This window comes from Equus asinus, chromosome 7 (assembly GCF_041296235.1).
Source record: "Equus asinus isolate D_3611 breed Donkey chromosome 7, EquAss-T2T_v2, whole genome shotgun sequence".
NCBI lineage: Eukaryota > Metazoa > Chordata > Mammalia > Perissodactyla > Equidae > Equus > Equus asinus.
In genome coordinates, this window is record NC_091796.1 from 28,222,266 (window position 1) to 28,245,291 (window position 23,026).

Here is a 23,026-nt window from a genome sequence, read left to right on the forward strand (position 1 = left end):
GGGGGATATGAGGCCAAACAGAGGGTTACTTTTTTGTATTATTAGTTTCTTTAAAGGCAGGAGACACTAGAGCAGTGTTTCATAACCTTGGCTACACATTACAATCACCTGCTGAGTTTTTAAAAATATCGATGCACAGGATCCATCCCAAACCAGTATATCAAAATCTCTGGAAATGAGGCCCAGATATCAGTTTTTAATCTTTCTTTATCCTCCTCCAAGCATTATTTTTATTTCCCCAGTTCCTGGCATACAGGATGTCCTCCATTCCTGTTCGTTGTTGTGGAAAGTATTGCTGGCCACTTAGCAGATGATACTGACAGCAGGAAACCACTATATGTATTGTGAAGTCCATGCAATCTTCGTGCGAAAAGGATTACAGTCCAATTACCTTGCTTTCAAAAGTGGGAACTGAAGCTCGAGAGGAATTACATTTCTAAGGTCTCTCCGCCCTGGTAGTGGCGAATCAGGACCAGAACCCAGTATCCCAACTCCAGGGTAAGAGCTGTCGTGCTTTTCAACGATCTTCATTTTGACCACTCCCCAAACCCATCAAGACAGCCTGTCTAATAATACCTCCTTCTCAACACTCCATTTCCTCAGTTACAAGCCGGCCCTGCCGTCCGTTTCATCAAACCCATAGTCACTCCCAAACCCGCCTCTGAGGCGGACCCATCCTAGCCCCATCACAGCCTCAAGCCCAACCCCCGGACTTTGCCACTGGGGCTTTAGGAGCACTCACTGCGCTTGCGCCACTTGGCCAGCAGACCGTCGCCATAGCAACCGGAGACACTCGCATTGGCCTGCGGCAACAAGGGGAGAGGAGTTCCTGGTACGTACAGTTCTTTTTTGTATATGTTTTCCTTACCGCTTCCCGCGCCTGATGGGTGAATTTGAGAGTCTGGTAAGAAAGCTCCATCAGACACTGTGTAGGGCCGGAGAGAAGGGAGAAAAGGAGCCAGTCACTAGGCTGACTAGTACATCCAAGGAAGGTGGCTCAGGGAAATCTGACGCTTAACCAGCCCGCCCCTTTCAGGATTGGCCAGAGCCTAGACAGGCCAGCCAATCACTGGGCAGAGATAGATTCTTTATCATGCCAATCAATGTTAAAATAAGCGTTAAATCCAGAGTATTTGTATGGCACTGACCAATCAAGAGACCGGGAGGGGATGATTGGCAGGTCTTGAGGCGGGGCTTGCAATTGTTTTGGTTTTCTTAATTCTCTCTCTAAAATGCAAGTTAACCCAAGTTTATGTACCATAGTATGTGTCCTTGATTTCGGCAGTTGTTTAGGCCTTTGTGACCCAGTGCTTATGTTCCGAAGACTATACTTTGACATCCCGTCTTCTCCAGGCCCCCACTTCCTCCCTGTTAAGGTATGGGTTTGGAAGTTCCTTCCTGCTTTATTTTGAAATTGTTTGTACGTGGTCCATTTAGCCTGGAAGAATCTGCTGTGGACTTTGGCTGTCAGAAGCTTTCTGGGATGCAAACTGTGCATGAAACTTTCCCTTCTCCTGCAACTTCCTCCACATCAGACCCACTCTCATTAGAAGTGGGAATAAGGGACTTTACATTTCCCTCCACTCCATTTTCTTCGTCTATTAACTACTCTGTGTCCCCAATGTCTTTCCCTTCTGTCTCTCTTGCCGTGAATCCTATTCTAAACCATCCCCTCTTCATTATCTTTGGCCTTTTTCATTCTTTCCCTCCCCTCCGGATACAAAAATATTTGAGTCTCCTCAGTCTAAAAAAAAGCTCTCATGTTATAATTGTTGAATTGAACCCCCTCTCTCCCATTCCCTTCAAGCTTTCGGAAAGGACTTATCCTCTTCTTCACTTCCTTTTCTCGACACATTCTGCCCCTTCTCCTTTGCAGCTGCTCTTGCTGGAGTCGCCAATAACTTCCTAATTAGGAAATCCAATTACAACTTGTTTTCCACTCTTTATCTTTATCTAAACTTAGCATCACTTGAAATTGTTGACCATTCTCTCATTAGTAATAATAGGTGTAATTTATTAAGCATCTATAGCTCCAGACAACATACAATGTGATTTATGTGGTTATCTAATTTAATACGAACACCCCATGCTAACACTCCCAATTTACAATTGTGGAACCAGCCTCAAGGAGCCGAATTAACCACTTCTAAGTTATCCAACAAGATAGAGTTAGGATGCAAACCCGCGACTCCTAACTGAAGCCAGTGTTCCTTTCCACTACACCATGCTGCCACCCTCCCTGTCCAGTTTCACCTGTCATTTCCACCCTGACTCAGGCAACCCTCCTCCCCCCACCCCCGCACACACACCAGCATACGTGAACTGCTTACAAGGCTTGTGAACCACCATGAGCAGTTCCTTTTACTTGGGAAATTACTCTCATTTCATTTGCCTCATGAAAGCCTATTTCGGGTACTGAGACTCAGCTCAGAAATTACCTTCTAGGACAAGTCAATGGAGTTTTTCCAGTCTCCACACTTACCCTAGGCAGAGCTTAGGTGGAGAGAAAATCAGTTCCTGATTCCCCTACATACCTTTCATGCTGTACTTATCTCATTGTTTTGTTGACATGATTTTCAAAAAGTTAAAAATATGATTTTCTTTGATATGAATGGACACGTTTCAGAGCTTTTACCTACCTCATTGAGGGAGCCAGTAAAACACTAAAGCTGGTTTAAAGAGAATTTTGAGGAATTGGGTATTTATAGGCATTTTAAGAAAGCAATGTTAGAATAAGATTGCTAGGTTAGATACAAACTGGTTAATGTTCTACAAGGCAGCAAAACCATAATCTTTGAAATTTTCTTTTCTAAAGGCCATAGATTCCTCTAGTTTTGGCCATTTACATTTAAATTTTAACTAAATAAAATTCAGTAAAGTTAAAAATTCAGTCCCTCACTCACACTAGCCACATTTCAAGTATTCGATTGTCACATGTAGCTAGTGGCTAATATATTGGCCAGCTCATATATAGAACATTTGCATCATCCCAGAAAGTCCTTCTAGGAAATGGTTGGGCCTCTTAAACATTGCTTTAGTATGACATTGAAAGAACGTCCTATACTCTGTTTTGCTTTTTTTTCCAAATTTAATATATATATATTTTTTAAAGAATCTCCTTCACATGACCACTGGCTTTCACACTTTTCTAAACAAGACCCACATTAAGAAATAAATTTTTGGTCAACTAATATTTGACAAGGGAGAAAGAGTACTCAAAGGAGAAAGGATAGTCTCTTCAATAAATAGTGTTGGGAAAACTGAATATTCACATGCAAAAGAATGACATTGGACTCGTCTTACACTACTCGAAAAAGTTAACTTGAAATTAACTTGAAATGCACTTAAAGGTAAGACCTGAAATCATAAAACTCCTAGAATAAAACACAGGACAAAAGCTCCTTAACGTTGGTCTTGGCAATGATTTTTTTGGATATGACACCAAAAGCACAAGCAACAAAAGCAAAAATCAGTAAGCAGAAATACATCAAACTAAAAAGCTTCTGCTCAACAAAAGAAATGATCAACAAAATGAAAAGGCAAACTAGGGAATGGAAGAAAATATTTGAAATCATCTTTCTGATAAGGGGTTAATATCCAAAAAATACAAGGAACTCAATAGCAAAAAACCAAACAATCCAAATAAAAAATGGGCAGAGAACTCGAATAGACATTTTTCCAAAGAAGACATACAAATGACCAACAAGGACATGGAAAGGTGCTCAACATCACTAACCATCAGGGAAATACAAGTCAAAACCACAACAAGATATCATTTCACACCTGTGAGAATGGCCATTATTAAGAAGATAAGAGGTAACAAATGCTGGGGAGGAGGTGGAGCAAAGGCTACTCTTGTGCACTGTTGGTGGGAATGTACACTGGGGTGGCCACTGTGGAAAACAGTATGGAGGTTCCTCAAAAAATTAAAAATAGAACTACCATATGACCCAGTAATTCCACTTCCGGATATATATCTGAAGGAAATGAAATCAACATCTTGAAGAAACATCCGCACCCCCATGTTCGTTACAGCATTGTTTACAATAGCCAAGATGTGGAAACAACCTGAGTCCAGATGATTTTAGAAATATGTCTTTAAAGTGCTGAAAGAAAACAAAAATATTGTTAACTCAGAATTCTATATCCAGTGAAAATATTCTTCAGAAATTAAGGTGACTTTGAAAGGGTAACTGCCAGGAGCTAGGACGTCAGAGCGGAGGCTATGGAAGTATTCTAGCTGAGGGATAATGGGGCAGGGACCATGAGGACTGAAAGGGGAGTCTCTCAGATGAGATCTTTGGAGATCACCTGACCACTGAATTACCCCTAGAGTTAGTTTTCTAGAATAGAGGTCTTATCACACTGCTACTTACAAAATGCTGTGTGGTGTCCCAGAGCATCCCAACCCCTCATCTTGACATGTGTGTCCCTCCCCAATCTCATCTCACCCTGTCTTAAAATTAGTTTTAATCAAAGCCACTACTTTAGAAAGAAAAAGAAGAGGCAAAATCATGAGTTTTTTCCTTTAAGAAAGGAATTCAATTTTTTTTCACTGAAATTCTCTGCTAGCTAGATTTGTTGGGCTAGAGCAGGGATTCTCAGACTTGGCACTATTGACATTTTGGCTAAATAATTCTTTGTTGTGGGGGACTGACCTGTGGATTGTAGGATGTTTAGCAGCATCCCTGACCTCTATCCACTAGGTATCAGTAGCACCTCCAAAATTGTGACGACCAAAAATGTCTCCAGACATTTCCAAATGCCAATTGCCTCTAGATTAGCACTACTTTTTTTCTCAAAAAGAAAGAAAACCCCACCATATTTATTTAGTTTAACATTTCTCCTGATCTAAAGAGAAAGATGTCAAAAGAAAATCTAGGATGTATACATAAGCATGCACTCCCCCGTTCTTAAGCAAGATAATCTAAAAGAAAGAAGGAGGGCAAAGTTCTGTGTAACACATAAATTTATCTCTGCTTCTGGAAGTTGTTTCCTTGTCCCATTCCACATCCTCTTCTTCTCGGGGCCACTTTTTTTTTTTTTTTTTCATGCTTTTTATCATGGGTGCGTTCTTCAGCACGTCAGGCAAGATCAGAAAGCAGATCTCGCTGCCATGGATGTTCACCTACTCCAGCTGTGCCGCTCCACGACTCCGTAGGGGACCGGGATGTTGGAAATCTGGCAGGTCCTGTTGGCCTCATTAGTCTCACGATACAGCTCGCCGGAGTTTTTGTCACATTCACGATGTGGTCCTCAGCGTCGTGTTAGGACTTTAATTGGCACACGAAAAGTCATCTCCGCGGGAAGAGAATGTGGCCCAGCCCATCTTCCTTTCCCACGCGCAGCGCAGCTTCCGCGCTCCCAGAACTAAATTTTTTAGTGTATCAATTTATTGTTGACTTAAACTATTAATATCTACAGAGAAAAGAAAAACTCCCGTTTTTCCAAGAAAATTTTATTTTTCCCTCCTTTTATAAAACACGTTAAAATTTCTGATGCTTGAATTTCAAAACATTGTTTACATAATCACCAAGTAACAAAATTGTGCCTGGTGTGCACATTAATGATGCCTCCAAGTTGTGTCATTTGAAGTAGGTGAAACAGAGCTCAAATTTACCACTGGTGTCTCAAGGCATATTATTTTCTAAAAGATTGAAAACAATCCAACTTCAATTGGAGCAAATGAGTTACTCCACTACTTCTTTCTCTTACAGCAAAGATGCTTTATAGGGTGAATTCTGAGTGTGGTTTTTTTTTTTTTTTTGAGGAAGATTAGCCCTGAGCTAACATCTACCGCCAATCCTCTTCTTTTTGCTGAGGAAGGCTGGCCCTGAGCTGACATCCGTGCCCATCTTGCTCTGCGTTATATGTGGGACGCCTACCACAGCATGGCTTGCTAAGTGGTGCCATGTCCGCACCCTGGATCGGAACCAGCGAACCCTGGCCCCAAGGCAGAACATGAGCACTTAACCACTGTGCCACCAGGAGGCCCCCTGAGTGTTTTTTAATCATAAGCTTTATGTTTTATTGATTACCCTCTTCAAATCATATGTTAATCCATTAGCCCGGATTCCTTTCTCTCCACTAGCCCCTCCCCAAGTAAACACCTTGGAATTCAAGATTCACGACCTTGCTTATGTCAAACCACCTTCAGCTTCTCTAGGCATGCAAAAATGAGGGGGAGTTTTCAAGAATGACAAGAAACGTACCTGCCTAACTGCAAGCCTGTGACAGTCAACTATGTCATCTCTGACTATGTATTGTTAAAACTCCATTTTTTATGTTGCTAAAAAAAAATGTATCCTGTCATTCTTTAAAAACTGTCAGCTCTGTCAATGGGAAGAGAAAAAGTTTTAATCAGACAGACATTCTGTGTTAGCATAAGTATCTGTCTGCCAACAATTGTTGAAATGTAAGAATGAAGAGCTTTTACTGTATCTTGTGCAGAAACAGAATGAAATCTGGTTTTTGCCCCCCCACTGTCATCAGTGTCGTTTCCGGTTTACCTAATGGTATCAAAATGTTTGTCCGTCTTCTTATCTTCATCTCCACAGCAGTCCTCCTGCTGCCATTCCTGCAGCCACATCTAGCGGTTCAGAGTCACACAGGCCAGGACTGCAATCTTGCTCTGTCACTTACTGCTCTGTGATTTTAGGAAAGGTATTGGACCTGTTCAAGCCTTATTGCCTCATCTGTAAAATGGGAACAGTAATACCCTCTCATAGTGTTGCAATAGATACAGGAAACAATGCATGGGAAAGACTGCCTCAGTCAAGTCTCCTGGATTAAGAGATTGTTAGCTTTTTTGTGTTTGTAGAATGAATGATCAACTAAAGAAAGAAACCAACCCATATTAGTTTTAAAAATGAAGGGAGTGGATTTTACTGGAAGAATAGCGGGATAACCTAAATCATTAAGCCAAGGAAACATTGAACAACAAGGTGCAGAAAGGGCAGACATCAGTGCAGCATCTGAGACCTCAACAGCTGTCCCCATCGCTCAGAAATGTCCTGCCATTAACATGACTCATCTTCAAACTCCTTTAGCCCACATATCACTCAGCACAAATTTTCAAGAAAAAGAATTTGATTGCTACCCCCTACCTAACAGAGGGTCTTTTCTCAGCCAGTGTTCCATCCAAATCCAATAATCAGCTGTGGCTAGGGAGGAGGGTCCCACGTCACAAATAAGTTTGCAGGGCCTGTGAGAAGGAGAGCATGGCTGACACACACCCCAAAAAGTGTGTGGTTTCAGTGCTTGGAAATGCCTGGCACCTCATGAGCCCCTAATGAGTCTTAGCTATTGTTGTTATTGTTGATAGAGTTCCCTGTTATTTTCATCCTTCTTACATTTCGTTACACCATTTTTTTTTTACCACTGAAATGTCATTCCTCTTCTTTTTGAATGAAAATGAAGTCATTAATTTATTCATTCATGCGGAAAATATTTATTTCATACATAACATGAGTCAGACAATGTTCTCGGCAATGGGGATACAGTGGAGAACAAAGTCCCTGCCTTCATGGTACTCCCATTCTAGTGGCGGCTGGGGACTTTAGGAATAATTGTCCCCACACACCATGAATTAATATAACTGGACGTGGTGAGAAGTTCTAAAAGGAAAATAAAACAGTTTGAGGGGATAAATAATGATAGCGGAGGAAGAATCAGGCCTAAGTGTGGGAGATAAAACGAGGGTCTGTGCACCGTAGTGAGGAGCCTGATTTTTATTTTTAGAGTGATGTGAACCCATTGAAAGGTTTTGGACAGAGGGATGGTGAGATCAGATTCATATTTATAAAACATCGCTCTGGCTGTTATATAGAGAATGGTTGTAGTAGAGCAAGCTAGAAAGCAAGGAAATAAGACAGGAGACTGCTGCAGTCTTTCAGGATGATGGTGGCAGTAGCAGAGAAGTACTGAAGAATGATCAGATTTAGGATGGATTTTGTGTTTTGTTTTATTACGAAATATTTCAAGCATACAAATATAGGGAATAATAGATTGGTATATCCATCTTCCAGTGCCATCATATCTTAACATTTTGCCATATTTGCTTCAGATCTTTTTTATTAAGAAAGAAAACTTTATAGGCCAGCCCAGTGGCATAGTAGTTAAGTTTGTGCACCCCACTTTGGTGGCCTGAGGTTCCAGGGCCTGGATCCTGGGTGTGGACCTACACACTGCTCACCAAGCCATGCTGTGGCAGCGTCTTACGGACAAAAAATAGAGGAGGATTGGGACAGATGTTAGCTCAGTGACTCTTCTTCAGGCAAAAAGAGGAAGATTGGCAAAAGATGTTAGCTCAGGGCCAATCTTTCTCACCAAAAAAAAAAAAAAAGAAAGAAAGAAAGAAAACTTTGTAAATACAGTGGAACTCCCCAGAATAGCCCACAGATCCCATTCTCTTCTTCTCAGAGGTTCCTACTGTCCTGGTTTTTATATTCATCACTCACTTGTATGTTTTTGAGCTTCTATCACATATGTATCTATCCATAAATATACAGCATTGTTTTATATCTTTGAAAAGTGTATATAAAGGGTATATAACTTTTTTCCAACTTGATTTTTTCATTTAACATCATTTTGGGGATTTTTCCATGTTCTTATATGTAGCTCTGGCTTATTCATTTTTTTCTTACTCTATGTGTAGCATTCTTTTGCAGGAACAAACCACAATGCATATATCTACTCTCCTCTTGATGTACAAGTAAGTTGTTTTCAATTTTTCACTATTACAAACAGTGATGTAATAAATATCTTTATACATATCCCCTGGTGCACATGTACATGTATGAGTTTCTCTAGGTTAGTGCTTCCTAATGTTTTTCAGGTCATAGCACACAGAGAAAATGATAAAATTTCTGTGGCATGTTGATAAACTGGAGTGGATTTAGGAACATCTATATGGGGCTTGATGAAAAAGCTCATTACTTTTTTCTTATAATTGTAAGAAAAAATGGAATACTAAAGTATTAAGGAAATCATAAAATATTTAATTTGTATAAAACTTCTATATAACAAATTTTGAGTTTTAATGAAAAGCGTGAGAGCACTTCCATGAGAAAATTTAATGTTTGAAATGTTTATATGTCCTGATCAAGACATTTTAAATGACAATGTCTTCAAATTCTTGTAGATACAATTGACAAGAAATGTTACATTTTTACAATCATTCAAAAGTTGAAATTATATATTAAAAACCTACTAGCCATTCCTTTTCTATGACTGACCAATATAATTTTGGAATTTTTAATGATAAATTAGGTTGTAGATTCCAGTTGTTTAGATAGTACAGAGTTCCCAAACACCCCAGTTTCCTTTATTATTAACATCTTATATTAACATGGTACATATGTCATAGCTAATGAACAAATACTGATACGTTATGATTAACTAAAGTGGTCTAGTGGTTAAGATTTGGGGCTCTCAATGCCATGGTCTCGGGTTTGTTTCCTGGTCAAGGAAGCATACCACCCACCTGTCGGTTGTCATACTGTGGTGGCTGCATTTTGCTGTGATGCTGAAAGCTATGCCATCCGTATTTCAATACCAGCAGGGTCAACCATGATGGACAGGCTTCAGCAGAGCTTCCAGACTAAGACAGACTAAGAAGAAGGACGTGGCTATCTACTTCTGAAAAACCTGGCCATGAAAACCCTATGAATAGCAGCAGAGCATTGTCCCATATAGCGCTGGAAGGAGAGAGGATGGTGCAAAGAAACCAGGCAGGGTTCCACTCTGCTGTACACAGGTTTGCTAGGAGTCAGAATCAACTCAATGGCACCACCAACAAAACTTATTAAATAAAGTTCATACTTTATTCAGATTTCCTTAGTTCTTGCCTAAAGTCCTGTTTCTGTACCAGGACACCAGCCAGGATACCACATCACATTTTGTTGTTATGTCTCTGTAGGGTCCTCTTGGCTGTGATGGTTTTTCTGACTTTCCTTGTTTCTGATGACCTTGACACTTTTAAGAAATACTGCTCAGGTAGTTAGTAGAATGCCGCTGAAGTTAAGAGATTTGTCTGATGTTTTTCTCATGATTAAACTAGGGTTATGGGTTTTTGAGAGGGAGACCACAGAGGTAAAGTGCCATTCTCATCACATCATTTCAAGGGCATATACTATTATCAAGTTCTCATCAGAACTTGGGAGGTGATAAAAAACTATCTCATGACAATCTCTGTGATAGAGAAGCAAATGAAAAACAGACTTGTAAACAGCTCCTAAAAACATCCCATGTTGGTTTTTAGTCATTTAATCATGTTTCCTGGTATGTCTGGTAACTTTTGAGTAAATGCCAAGCATTGTGTATGAATTATATGTTAGTTTTCCTTTTCATTAATTTCTTCTCTAATATTTAATATGTCTTTCATATTACTTTCCTTGGGTTTATTTTCCTGTTTTGTTTCTTAAAGTTGTTTAGGTCAACTGATTGCCAGCTTTTTTCCTTTTCTACCATAGACATTTAAGGTTATAAAATTCCCTGTAACCATGGCTTTAGGTACAACTCACAAATTTTGATATGTAGTGTTTTAATTATCATTCAGGTAAATAGTTTTTAAACTTTCATTGTGATTTCTTCTTTGACGCATAGATTACTTAGAAGTGTATTGCTTAATTTCCAAAACTGTGGTGATTTTATAGTTATCTATTATTGATTTCTAGCTTAATTGTGCACAGAACATAATCTGTATGATTTCAATCCTAAAATTTGTTGAAACTTAGCAACAAAAATTGAAACAAGCTGATTAAAAATGGGTAAAGGACTTGAATAGACATTTCTCCAAAGAAGATGCACGAACGGCCAATAAGCACATGAAAAAAAGCTCAACATCACTAATTGTTAGGGAAATGAAAATCAAAACCACAATATACCAGCTGATACCTATTGGGATGACTCCTATTAAAAACCAGGAAATAACAAGTGTTGATGAGGATGTGGAGAAATTGGAACACTTGTGTACTGCTGGTGGGAATATAAAATAGTTCAGCCACTTTGGAAAACAGTATGGCAGTTCCTCAAAAAGTAAAAATAGCATTACCATACGATCCAGCAATTCCACTCTGCATATATACCCAAAAGAACTGAAAGTAGGGTCTAGAAGAGATATTTGTACACACATGTTCATAGCAGCATTATTCACAATAGCCAAAAGGTGGAAGCAACCTGCTATGGACCGAATGTCTGTGTCTCCCCAAAACCTATATGCTGAAACTCTAGTCCCCAAAATGTGATGATATTTGGAGGTTAGGCCTTTGGGAGGTAATTATGTTTAGCTGAGGTCACGAGGGTAGGGGTCCCATGATGGCAATAATGCTCTTATAAGAAGAGGAAGAGACCAGGGCGCTCTCTCCAAGTCATGTAAGGATACAGCAAGACGGTGGCCATCTGCAAACCAAGAAGACATCACCAGACAAACCAGCAAACCTCATCAGACATCAGATCTGCTGGCACCTTGATCTTGGACTTCTCAGCATCCAGAACTGTGAAAAATAAATGTTTGTTGCTTAAGCCACCCAGTCGGTGGTATTTTCTTTTAGTGGCACAAACTGATTAAGACACAACTTAAGTGTTCATGAACAGATAAATGCAGAAACAAAATATGGTACATACATCCAATGGAATATTATTCAGCCTTAAAAATGAAGTAAATTCTGTCATATGCTACAATGTGGATGAACTTTGAAGACATTACGCTAAGGGAAATAAGCTAGTCTTCAAAAGACGAATATTGTATCATTCCACTTTTATGAGGTACCTAGAGTAGTTAAATTCATGGAGAAAGCAGAATGGTGGTTGCTAGAGGCTGGGAGAAGGGGAGAATGGGGAGTTGTTGTTTAATGAGTACAGAATTTCAGTTTTGCAAGATGAAAAGAGTTCTGTAGATGGACGGTGGTGACGGTTCTGCAACGATGTGACTATTCTTAATGGTACTGAACTGTACACTTAAAAACGGTTAAGATGGTAAATTTTATGTCATGTGTATTTTACACAATTTTAAAAATTGTTGACACTTACTCTATTGTCAGTATATGTTCAATTTTTGTAAATGTTCTATATGTGCTTGAAATAATAAATTTTCTGCACATTAATTAGATTTATTGGGTTGTTTAAGTATGCTGTTCAAAAAATACGTATATCTTTAATGATATTTTTGTTTGCCTTTTGTATCAATTATTGAGCTAGGTATGGTAAAATGCTTCACTGTACTTGTGGATTTTGTCTATGTCTCAATGTAGTTCTGTATGACACACTGAAGCCATGTCATTAGGTGCATACAAATGTAAGATTGCTATATTTTACTGGTGAATTGAACTCACTCAGGAAAGTCCCAAGTATGGCATCCCTAGCAGATATTTATAGTTCCCTCTGGTCCAGAGGCCATTTACTAATCAGAGATCATTTTTATCATAAACCTCTATGTTTCCAAGTGAACAAAGCTAGAAGGTTAACTGCAGGTCAAGTTCTCATGCAGAATAGGAAAGAGTTTTGTTAACCCTTTACCTAGTGTTTTTCTTTAGTCTGAAAAATCTCAAACTTTATCTCTTCACATATTACTTCTGCCTCATTCTGCTCCTTTTTGTTGCTTTTTAAGGACTCCAATTAGACATTTATTAGACCTTTTCAACATTATCTTCCCTGTCTCAAATCTATGTCTCTAATATTTTCTTATGTATTTTTCACCCTTTTGTTTTCCTGCACTTCATCCTAAATAGTTTTCTAACATATGGTCTGGTCATTAATTCCCTCTTAAACTGTGTGTAATATACCATTAAACCTCTCCATTGAGTTCTTAAGCCTCTCAATTCTAGAGTTTCTATTATTTTTTCCAAACATTTATTTATTTGTGTAAGCATGCTTTTATTGCAGTCTTTTGCTGATTTTTGACTATATGCTGGTCATTTCACTTGGAAAATTATCTGTAGGATAGTTTGAAGTTTGAAGTGATGCTATCTTTGTCACTGGAGAGGATTTTTGTTGTTTCTGCCTGATGCCTGTGGAGTGCCACTCTAGGACCTGTTTATTCAACATTCAAAGTGTGAGACTTCCTGATTACTGTAAATCCTGATTGCAATTTGAGGAAGTGTTGATTTATTTCTGGCTTATCTTTATCCTATGGGATCTTGTCTTAAATATGGGGGTGTTTATTAGACTTTCCATCTTCTGTGGCACTAGATTTATTTCTCTCTTGCTCAGCAATCTTGCAAAAGTCATAGCTCAGTTTATAGATTTTACTTTTGGATTGCCAAATGCCTTCAGGACAAATGTTTGGTTTAACTGCCTGGAATACTACTTTCTAAGATTTTGGCTGGATAATTCCTTATATTAGGCATTTGCTTCTGATTTTCTAATCCAGATTTTTTGGTGGTTCTCAGAGTTGGATCAAATTACCAAGTTCTTTAATATATATGCTAGTGTGAAAACATCCCTGCATTACTAGGGTAAGATCTGCCTATAAGTTAGATAGGGAAACTAATTTTTGTCTGGTTTTGGCATCAAAGTTATAATAGCATTTTAAAATAAGGAGAGAATTTTCCTTCATTTAAAAATTCTCTCTATAGTATTAGAAATCACATCATTTGTTGTTTTTAATGGGAAGTTTGACTGGGAAGGGGAAATAGGGAACTCTCTAAGGTTATGGAAATGTTCTGTATCTTGATAAGCATTTTTCAAAACTAATTGAAGAGCTTAAAATATGAGGATTTTGGGGCTGGCCTGGTGATGCAGCAATTAAGTTCACACGTTCCACTTCCACAGCCCGGGGTTCACCTGTTTGGATCCCAGGTGTGGACCTATACACTGCTTGTCAAGCCATGCTGTGGCAGGCATCTCACATATAAAGTAGAGGAAGATGGGCACGGATGTTAACTCAGGGACAGTCTTCCTCAGCAAAAAGAGGAGGATGGGCAGTAGATGTTAGCTCAGGGCTAATCTTCCTCAAAAACAAAAAAAAAAAAAAGAGAAAAGAATAAAAAAGATATGAGGATTTCACTATATGTAAATTATACCTTAACAATAATATTGTTCAAATATTAATGATTATTAAATCTAGTTGGAATGTATACAGGTGTTCCTTGTATTATGCTTTCAACTTTTCTTTGTGTTTAAAAATTTTGGAATAAAAAGTTGGGGATATAAAATTAAAAGTTAAATTCATTGTTCAGTTTCCTTGATTATTAGTTTTGGTAAAGGTTAAGGCCAAACACTACCTACAAAGTGTGAAGGAATGAAGAAATGTGATTAAAATAGATGTATGCTTGGCAAAAGAAGAAAGTTGGCTTGAAATTATCTAGGAGGTTTGAACACAGTTATAGGGAAAGAAGAGGAAATCAGTGGAAAGGAAAAAGATGTTGAGATCAGGGAAGATGGAAGGGTTCAGAGATAGGAAGGGAAAGGAGTAACAAGACAGGTGCTCAAAAGTAAACTCAGTATTTCATGCATGGTCCAACTAGGTTGAATACTCTTTTCTAAACATACTAGGATATATCAAATGGTTATATGAATGCTACTCAATATTTTTTTTTGGTGTGTGTTTATCAGCTCTTTAGATACAAAACAATTTTATCAACTATCACCCTATGAGTTTATAAAGTACACTCATATACCTTATCTCATGTAACCCTCGAACATCCTGAGATCAGAAATAGATTACAAAAACTGGGTTGAGATTTTGCTAAAGTTACACAGGTAATAAGTGGAAAAGCCACTCCTGAGACTTTTGACTCCATGTAATGTGATCTTCAGACACTTTAATTACAATACTTATAATGTTCTTTAACTGCAGCCAGACTAAGGGGGTGGCCCAGCCAGGTAAATGCCTAGAATCTCAATCCATAAAGACTGTTAACACATTTTATCATTGAGAATGTAATGAGAAGATTGTATTTAATGAATTCTGTATGTGGCTGGAGTGGTACTTTGATATGTGGCCTAGAGTGGTGGTGAGACTACTGTACTTCCCTCCTTCCTCACTCCCCTCCAGGGATATGTTATGCCATTTTATAAGGAAGCAAGGTGCAAGTAAGTGCAGGGATTTCTTTTTTTTAATTATTATTTTTTTTTTGAGGAAGATTAGCCCTGAGCTAACACCCACCGCCAATCCTCCACTTTTTGCTGAGGAAGACTGGCCCTGAGCTAACATCTGTGCCCATCTTCCTCCACTTTATATATGTGGGATGCCTGCCACAGCATGGCTTGCCAAGCGGTACCAGGTCTGCACCTGGGATTCGAACAGGTGAACCCCGGGCCGCCGAAGCAGAACGTGCGAACTTAACCTCTGCACGACCAGGCCGGCCCCCTGGGGATTTCTTTTTGATGAGTAGGATATATAAACTTGGATCAGAGCTGCGTTGCTCATGACAGAAAAGAGAAAGTCACCTTTCTCACCGTTTACCACTTAACCTTTCCTTTAAACAAATATTGAAGTAATATTACGGAGTATAGTTTAGAAGAGACGCCAAATTAGTAATCTGGCCTGGGGAGACAAAGAAGCATTTTATTTCAGAGTTGTTTTGGTAGCAACTAATAGAAAATTCATCTCATACTATCTAAAACAGTAAAGGAAAGCTATTGGCTCAAGAAAACTGACAAGTACATAGGTAGGGTGGGTGTCAAAGTTAATTCTGATATTTTTTGGTGATTCTTGCCCATGAGATGGGTTGGTCCTTAGCCCACAGTGGCCTTCACTTAATGTCTGTTGAACAATGTTAAACTCTACTGAAGTGCAAACCAAGGCCTAAGGAGAATAAGTTAAGACCAAGACTAAGCCAAGCTAAGATCACAAAGTTAATGGTGGAGAGCCAGAATTAAAACCTACTCTAGATACTGTTCATTCATTCTTTCATTCATCAAACAAATAGGAGACATTTATCAGTCATTACAGTTTAGTGGGTTCAAAAAAAATTTGAGATATAAATTCCAAACAATTATTATTATGTATATAATAGTCACACAAATACCTAATTACCATGGAAAAATATGAAGGAAAAGTTCAGGGCCTGATCGGTCATTAAGAGGGACTTGAATTAAAACGGGGCATCTGGGTTTACGGGTCTTTCTGAAGTGATACTTAAACTGAGACCTGAAGAACGACCAAGAGTTAGAGAGGTGAAGAGGGAAAAAGCGGCAAATTACTCTCGGCCCAGGGATCAACAATCAGAGGTCTTAAATAGTGGTGGTCCAGGGGAGAGTGATGGAGGCACTGAAACAAGTGCAGTGTTGGTGGAGAGATGGGGCGTGGGAAAAGGCAGTAGGTAGGAACCAGATTAAACAGGGCCTTGTAAATTGTATTGTGTTTTAAAGTCTTTTTGTGGGTGGGTTCCATCCACCTCTTCCAGGAAATTTGAACCCTGGACTTGGTCCAGGGAATTTCTGGACCAGCTGCAGTCAGCATCTCCCCTCATCCTTTGTCAGCACGTCAGGGGTGCCATGGAGCATCCTTCCACGTTCTCCGCTTTTGGCATTTCATTCTTTCCTAGCTATCTGACTTTCCCGACCCCTAGACTTTTCATCAGGGCCCTTCTGAGTGCTCTCTTATTTCAGTTCTCCCCCAGCCCATCCCCGGCCCCCAACTCTGCAGTCTGTGACATTCAGTTGCCCTTCAAAGTCAGAAAGAATCAGCCAGGTGAGGACTTTGAGGATGTCAGCAATCTAAGAGGCCTCACCAATCCCGCACCAGGAGATCGGAACAATAGCTTACCCAACACCCACATCTAGATTGTTCCGCCCCAACTGCCGCGGGGGATGCTTTTATTTGCGGCTGCTTCCTCCGTCCACAGCCACAGCGGGGAAGGGCACCGTAAGAATTTTCCCGAAACGTTCCTGTCACGGGTCCCGGCCCCCCTCTTCCTCTCCGCCGCTCCCCCGGGCCTGCCTCCCCCTCAGGGCCGCCGGGAACGCTGCCATCGCGACGCCGCTTCAGGGAGCCGGGCCGAGCCTCGGCGCCGGGGACTGCAGGCAGCACGGGGGACAGCGGAGGGCACGGCGCCGGGCTGGGCGGCGGGAGAGAGCGGGAAGCCCAGGCGACACTCACGCCGCGCGCCGGGAGCGCGGACGGAAGCCGCGGGCGGAAGGTGGCGGGGCGCGTGGGCGGGGGGGGGGGGCGCGTGGGCGGGGCCGCGCGCGCCGGGGGTGGAGCTCCCGCGCCGGTCACGTGACGGGCCCGGCGGCAGCGGCGGCGGCCGCGGCGTCTTTAGCGGCGCCCAGTGCAGGATGGTGCTGGAGGCGGCGGCGGCCGTGGTGGCGGCGGCGTCCTTGGCGGCAGCGGGAGGGGGTGCTGTGGCGGCGGCGGCGCCCGCGGGTGGTATAAAATGGCGGATTTCGAGGAGTTGAGGGTAAGCGGGGGCGCGGGAGTGGAGAGCGGAGGCCGCGGGGGAGGGGAGGGGAGACGGGGAAGCCGCAACGTCGCCGGCCGCCACCTTCTTGTTTCCCGGGGACCGGTTGGCGGAGCCCCGAGCCCCGGCCCGCGTCCGAGCGGGCGCCGGCGGGCGGGGCGGCGGAGGCGGGCCTGGGCCCGGGCGCGGCGGCCGGTGGGTCCGGCCGGCGGGGTCCGCACACCTGGCGCGAGGGGCCGGGGCCGCCCTCGGGGAGGGGGGGCGGCTCGTGGGGACCCGTCTTCCCCGTTTATTTTAAGAGCTGAGGTGGGAAGCAGCCTTTGCTCCTCCGCCTTCGCGAGGGGTCTACGTGTCTGTGGCGACTCCGAAGTCTACATGCTCCTGACTTGGTGCGAGACTGTTTTCTGAAATGTGAAGTTGCGTTTAGGAATTCTCTCTGCTCCATGGCTGATGCTGCCGGTTAGTCCGACCTGTCAGGAGAAAGGCCCCTTCCTCGGGCAGCGCTTCCTCCTCAGCATCTTGGAGAGAAGCGTGGTCTTTGGGGACCCTGCCTTCGATAATCGGCCTCACACCTTGACATTTTCTCAGTGCCGTGGCGAGAAATCCGCAAAGTCCGTGTTGTCAGGAGGTTTGTGAACTCGTTTTGCTCTTGAGGAAAAACCTTTTTCTTCCTAGCCTTCGAACAAGGTCACAACTTTGTTGTTGATGCCTCTGTACAGTGGAAGTTTGAAATGGGTGTGCTGGGGGTAGAACGGAAAAGATATTTTTCCCCCGGCTGATAACCTTCAGAGTCCTCAACTGAAACAAAACTGTGATAAACGAGCCGGATTTATTTTTTATGGGTCGCTGAATTACTGGCGACGTAAATGGGATCCTAAAAGACAGAAACTGTGATTTAAAAAAAAAGAAAAAGTAGAGATGAATGTGAACTTGAAATTAACCGCAACCAATTTGCACAACATAGACGTATAATGTTAGGGTTAGCTTTTCCGAATAAGGAGGAAGAGGAATCCGGTAAAAGATACAGTTTTGTATGTTATTGATTTTCGGCGAGGGCCCGGGTGGGGGACGAATGTTGGCAGGTTACTTGGCAGGTATGGTGGACATCAGCAAAAGAACATATTCATGATTCTGATCTAAAGGGAGATTGTTGCATAGTTTGCTTAATGCCTGCTATTTTCCCTCCTGTTTCAAAAAGAGTTAATTCCCAGTAAAGAGAAAAATATATTATGCATTTTATGCCCTATACTAGTGTAATAAGAGAACCATGATAGTAGGTAAAGGGTGTTCATATTGATAAGTGTGAGGCTTTTAATATCTCAGAGCCCCAGCTATAGAGCTTTTAACACCTGTGGAGCTTTAGAGGCAACCAGGCCCAAGCCTCACCTGTATAAATTCATGCATTAGGTTTAGGGTAGCTTGAGAAGACTGAAGTTTGAAGTTAAATTTATTTTTACCTGCAATGTCATTTTAATTTTTGTGTAGTAACAGATGAACACAACTTTTCCTCTTCTAAGATTTTTTATTGATGAAAACTTTCCCAAGACCTGTATTAGACTTTTGTAAATTTTGTTGGTCAAAGCTTAACAAAAAGCGGACGTGTTTACTGGTATGGGGCAGAAAGGACGATGTTTAGGTTGGAGTGGAAGCAGGAACTGGAAAGTGATTGGAAACCTTTAGTTTCCTCTCTTTTTCTTTTTCCTCTCTTTTTGGTCTAGCCCCCATCTCTCCCTCTCTGCCCGCCTCCATTTTGTTTTGTGGGTCAGCTTCATCATATCTTTCTGAAAATCAGCTGTCTTTGCTTTCTCTCTGCACTTGATAGAAGATGGCCCCCTCCCCCCACAGTTCACATTAGGTGACCAACAGAGACTAACTGGGAAGAGTTTTCAGAGGAGGGGAGGGTATGGGCTGTGTAGATGCTGCAAGAGTTATCCACCCCGGTCTCTGCCTTAGCTGCTCAGGAGCATCTTTTACATTTTAAGATGAACTGTCTCTCTCCCCCCATTGCAAACAATGATGATGATAGTAATGATGATGGCAGATACCCATTATAATGTAGTCCTTATTACATGCCTGACTCTGGTCTAAGCACTTCATATATATACTTATTTAGTTCTCACAACAATTCTATGAAGAAATTGAGGTACTGAGAGATGAAGTAACCAGACCTATATCACACAGCTGGGCCCGGAAGACCTGAGACTTTGACCATCTAGCTTTAGAGTCAGTGCTTTTCAGAGTCTGAGCTGTACTGGTGTTTTCAGTTTCCATCTGGCCCAGGTGGGCTCCTAGCCATCTGTGGACTAAATTGAATGATAAATAACCAGCGTCTTTCTTAGGTGACATATAATATTGGGGGAAAACAGGACAACTGACTAAAAATCTGATTAGAGAGGAGGAAAACGGGAAGAAACATCTAGGGCTTTCCAAGTGATCTCACTTCAGAATGTATTCTGGTGGTCGTAGTGATAGTAAAGTAAGTTAAAGGATGAGGAAAAATCTTGGGTGTTAGTTTGTTGGCTAACTTCTTGGCTGTAAAGGTAATGGTCAGCCGACCGATGCCACGGATTTGGCTACTGATATTGCTGGGAAGATTTCCATTATCTTTGTTGTCATTCAGGGCCACTCCTTAGGGGCATGTATAATCAGAGCAGGTCACTTTTGGCTGGTGCTGCCTTCTTCTGGACTGGAGGTTGGGAATTTGGGAAAGATCATCCTCACTGTTCTTTAGTGACTCCTGTGCCTTTGCTTTTTAGGCTTGGGGGAGGGGGTGATTTGATGAGGCAACTCCTGTAGTATCTTAAGAGGCCTGACAGTTTCAGTTTTTGAGACTGCTGTGTGAGCCAGTAGCAGAGATCTTGTCCGCTCCTAGCCGATTATGGCAACCCTACACTTGGCTGCTTTCAGTTCAAGTGACCCGTAGAATCCTAGCACACCTTTCTTCCAGTTCTTTCTTCCAGTTCCCGTGAGGGTCCAGTTCTTTTCTAATCATCTATAGCCAGGAGGTTAGAGTCACATCACACAAACCTGACTCATGAAATCATCCTGATAGCTTGAGGGAAAGGAAGGGGCAACATCTCTGAAGGGAAATTGTGGGCTGTACAGTCAAAGATGATTATCATAATGCGTCATGTGTTAGAAGCTTTCTAGGTGTGAGGGAAGAAATAATTCAATTCACCAGTTGCTTGCTTACGGCATTTATGTTGGTAGGAGTTTGTGAATTAACTAACTAGTTGTCAGTTAACCTGGGACAAGCTTATAAGATCTGATGGTCTGGACCTCTGTTACTACTGGCCTGCTTTCTCTCTTCAAAATAGTCTCTAGTGAAGCCAAACGCAGGGATGGAGAAGAGGCAGAATAGTTGGGGTTCTGAAGTCCCTCATCTCTTCCTCAGCCAGAGCAGCTTTTTTACCCCATTCTTCTCTGGTTGGATAATTCCATACTCTGGGCTGCTGGTGCAGTCCTTCTTAAAAAGGTCCGTGCTACAATTTAACCTGGTTAAGCCACTCTCCCTGCTTCTCTCCACTCAAGTGTTGGGGTGGAGGAGGGCATCTATTGTAGTAACATTCTTTTTTTTTTTTTGAAGAATCCTCTCCTGTATTCCTCATCCCGTTCCTTTTGTGCACTGAGTTTATTATCTCTGTGTGTCAGGGAACGAGTGTGAATGTGAGTGCAAGAGTCTGGTGTATATTTGGGGTAGTGAAAGAGCCAGTGATTATAACTTTCTTAACTTTTTATATTGAGAGGCTCAGGTAATTCTCTAACAGTATTCTATGTAGAAGGCTTGAGTGTTTGATTCCTTACACTTAACAGGACTTGCCGTCCTGGTAGCTTCAGGTGCTGTTGGCATGCAGAGGGAGAATGGGAAGTTAATGGGGGATTTAGGCTAGAGGTCCTTATCCCTCCTACGCCCCAACTATTGGGCCAAGAAGTAGGTTAATAGATACGATAGATGTAATAGAATCTACCATGTGATTCAAAACTATTATTAGTGGACACAACTGAAATTTCCAGGAAGACTTCACTTGAGATCATGTCTATGATAGCACATTCAAAACTAAGTATTTAATTTAAAATGAAATAGATAAATTTTAATAGTAAAGCAAGATATTCTTAGCTATAGTAGTCACCTTTGCATTTGTTTGCTCCTTAGGTCTCTACCCTTCCTCTGGTAAACATGAATATCTTTTCTGATAAAGCTGATGTTTTTCTATCTATAGTATTCTCCAGATATTTCTCTTTTCTCAGCATTTTTGCCTTTGTTTTTCTGGATTGGATCTAAGCTAGTCTATTTTTTTTTTTGTCTACTTTTAATCTTTTTTATTGAGAGATAATTTACATACCATAAAACTCAGCCTTTTAAAGTGTTCAGTTCAGTGATCTCGATCTATTCACAAAGTTGTGCAACCATCTAATTCCAGAACATTTTCATCACCCCAGAAGAAACCTCCTACCCTTTAGCAGTCACTCCCTATTCCCTCTTTTCTCTAGCCCTCAGCATCCACTAATCTGTTTTCTGTCTCTATGGATTTGCCTGTTTTGTACATTTAATAGAAATAGAATTATACATGTGACCTTTTGCATCTGGCTTCTTTCATTTAACGTAACTTTTTCAAGATTCATTCACGTTGTAGCATGTATCAGTACTTCATTCCTTTTTATGACTGAATAATATTCTATTGTATGGAATATACCTACCACATTTTGTTTATCCACTCATGAATTTTCTTTTTTAAGATTGGCACCTGATCCAACATCTGTTGCCAATCTTTTTCTTTTTTTCTCTTCTTCTTCTCCCCAAAACCCCCCAGTATGTAGTTGTATATTCTAGTTGTAGGTCCTTCTGGTTGTGCTGTGTGGGACACTGCCTCGCCGTGGCTTGATGAGCGGTGCTACGTCCGTGCCCAGGATCTAAACTGGTGAAACTGCGGGCCACCAAAGCGGGGTGCATGAACTTAACCACTGGGCCACAGGGCTGGCCCCCTTCATTGGTGAATTTATGTACATTTGGTTTGTTTCCACTTTTTGACTAGTGTGAGCATTCATCTATAAGTGTATAGTTTTTGTGTGGACATATGTTTTCAGTTCTCTTGGGTAGATACATAGGAGTGGAATTGCTGAGTCATGTGATAACTCTCTGTTTAAGTTTTTGAGGAACTGCTGAACTGTTTTCCAAAAGTACTACGACATTTACATTCCTACCAGCAGTGTATAAGGATTCTGATTTCTCCACATCCTCTCCCTCATGAGTGTAAAGTGGTATGTCATTGTGGTTTTGATTTACATTTCCCTGTGGATTAATGATGTTGAGCATCTTCTTATGTCCTTATTGGCCATTTGTAAATCTTTGGAGAAATGTCTATTTAAACCTTTTGTCCATTTTTTAATTCGTTTCTTTTTTATTATTAAGTTTAGGTTCTTTATGTATTCTAGATACAAGTTCTTTATCAGATAGATGGTTTGCAAATATTTCTTCCTTTTTGTGGACTGTTTTTTCGTTTTCTTGATAGTGTACTTTGAAGCACAGAAGTTTTTAATTTTGACGAAGTTTAATTTATCTGATTTTTCTTTTGTTTCTTGTGATTTTGATGTCAAGTCCAAGAAACCATTGGCTAATCCAATGTCATAAAGATTTATACCTGTTTTTATCTAGGAGTTTATAGTTTTAGTTTTTACCTTTA

General features: G+C 41.1%; 2 protein-coding genes and 1 long non-coding RNA gene across 22 annotated transcripts in view; 2 read left to right on the plus strand and 1 right to left on the minus strand.

The window, feature by feature from the left end:
• Window positions 1-1,040, minus strand: part of KATNAL2 (katanin catalytic subunit A1 like 2) — a 78,795-nt gene extending 77,755 nt beyond the window's left edge. The window contains exon 1 of one of the 3 annotated variants that reach the window (XM_044774677.2): window positions 869-1,040. In XM_044774677.2, the coding sequence (XP_044630612.1) occupies window positions 869-919 (51 nt within the window). In that variant the 5' untranslated portion in view covers window positions 920-1,040. The remainder of the gene's footprint in view (window positions 1-868) is intronic. The other 2 variants (XM_014841299.3, XM_044774678.2) reach the window with 2 other exon arrangements.
• On the plus strand, window positions 767-12,102 carry LOC139045646 (uncharacterized). The gene is made up of 3 exons (XR_011504423.1): window positions 767-832; window positions 8,657-8,713; window positions 9,560-12,102. It is a non-coding gene; the product is annotated as an uncharacterized lncRNA (long non-coding RNA).
• A 5,027-nt stretch (window positions 12,103-17,129) lies between these two features.
• Window positions 17,130-23,026, plus strand: part of PIAS2 (protein inhibitor of activated STAT 2) — a 136,759-nt gene continuing 130,862 nt past the window's right edge. For 3 of the 18 annotated variants that reach the window (XR_011504425.1, XR_011504426.1, XM_044774672.2), the window contains exon 1: window positions 17,150-17,345. Coding sequence is in view for 4 of the 18 variants with exons in the window: in XM_044774672.2 (XP_044630607.1) it covers window positions 17,322-17,345 (24 nt within the window). In the remaining 14 variants the exon portion in view is untranslated. Of the gene's footprint in view, window positions 17,346-23,026 lie in introns of all 18 variants that reach the window. The other 15 variants (XM_070513112.1, XM_070513111.1, XM_070513108.1 and 12 more) reach the window with 9 other exon arrangements.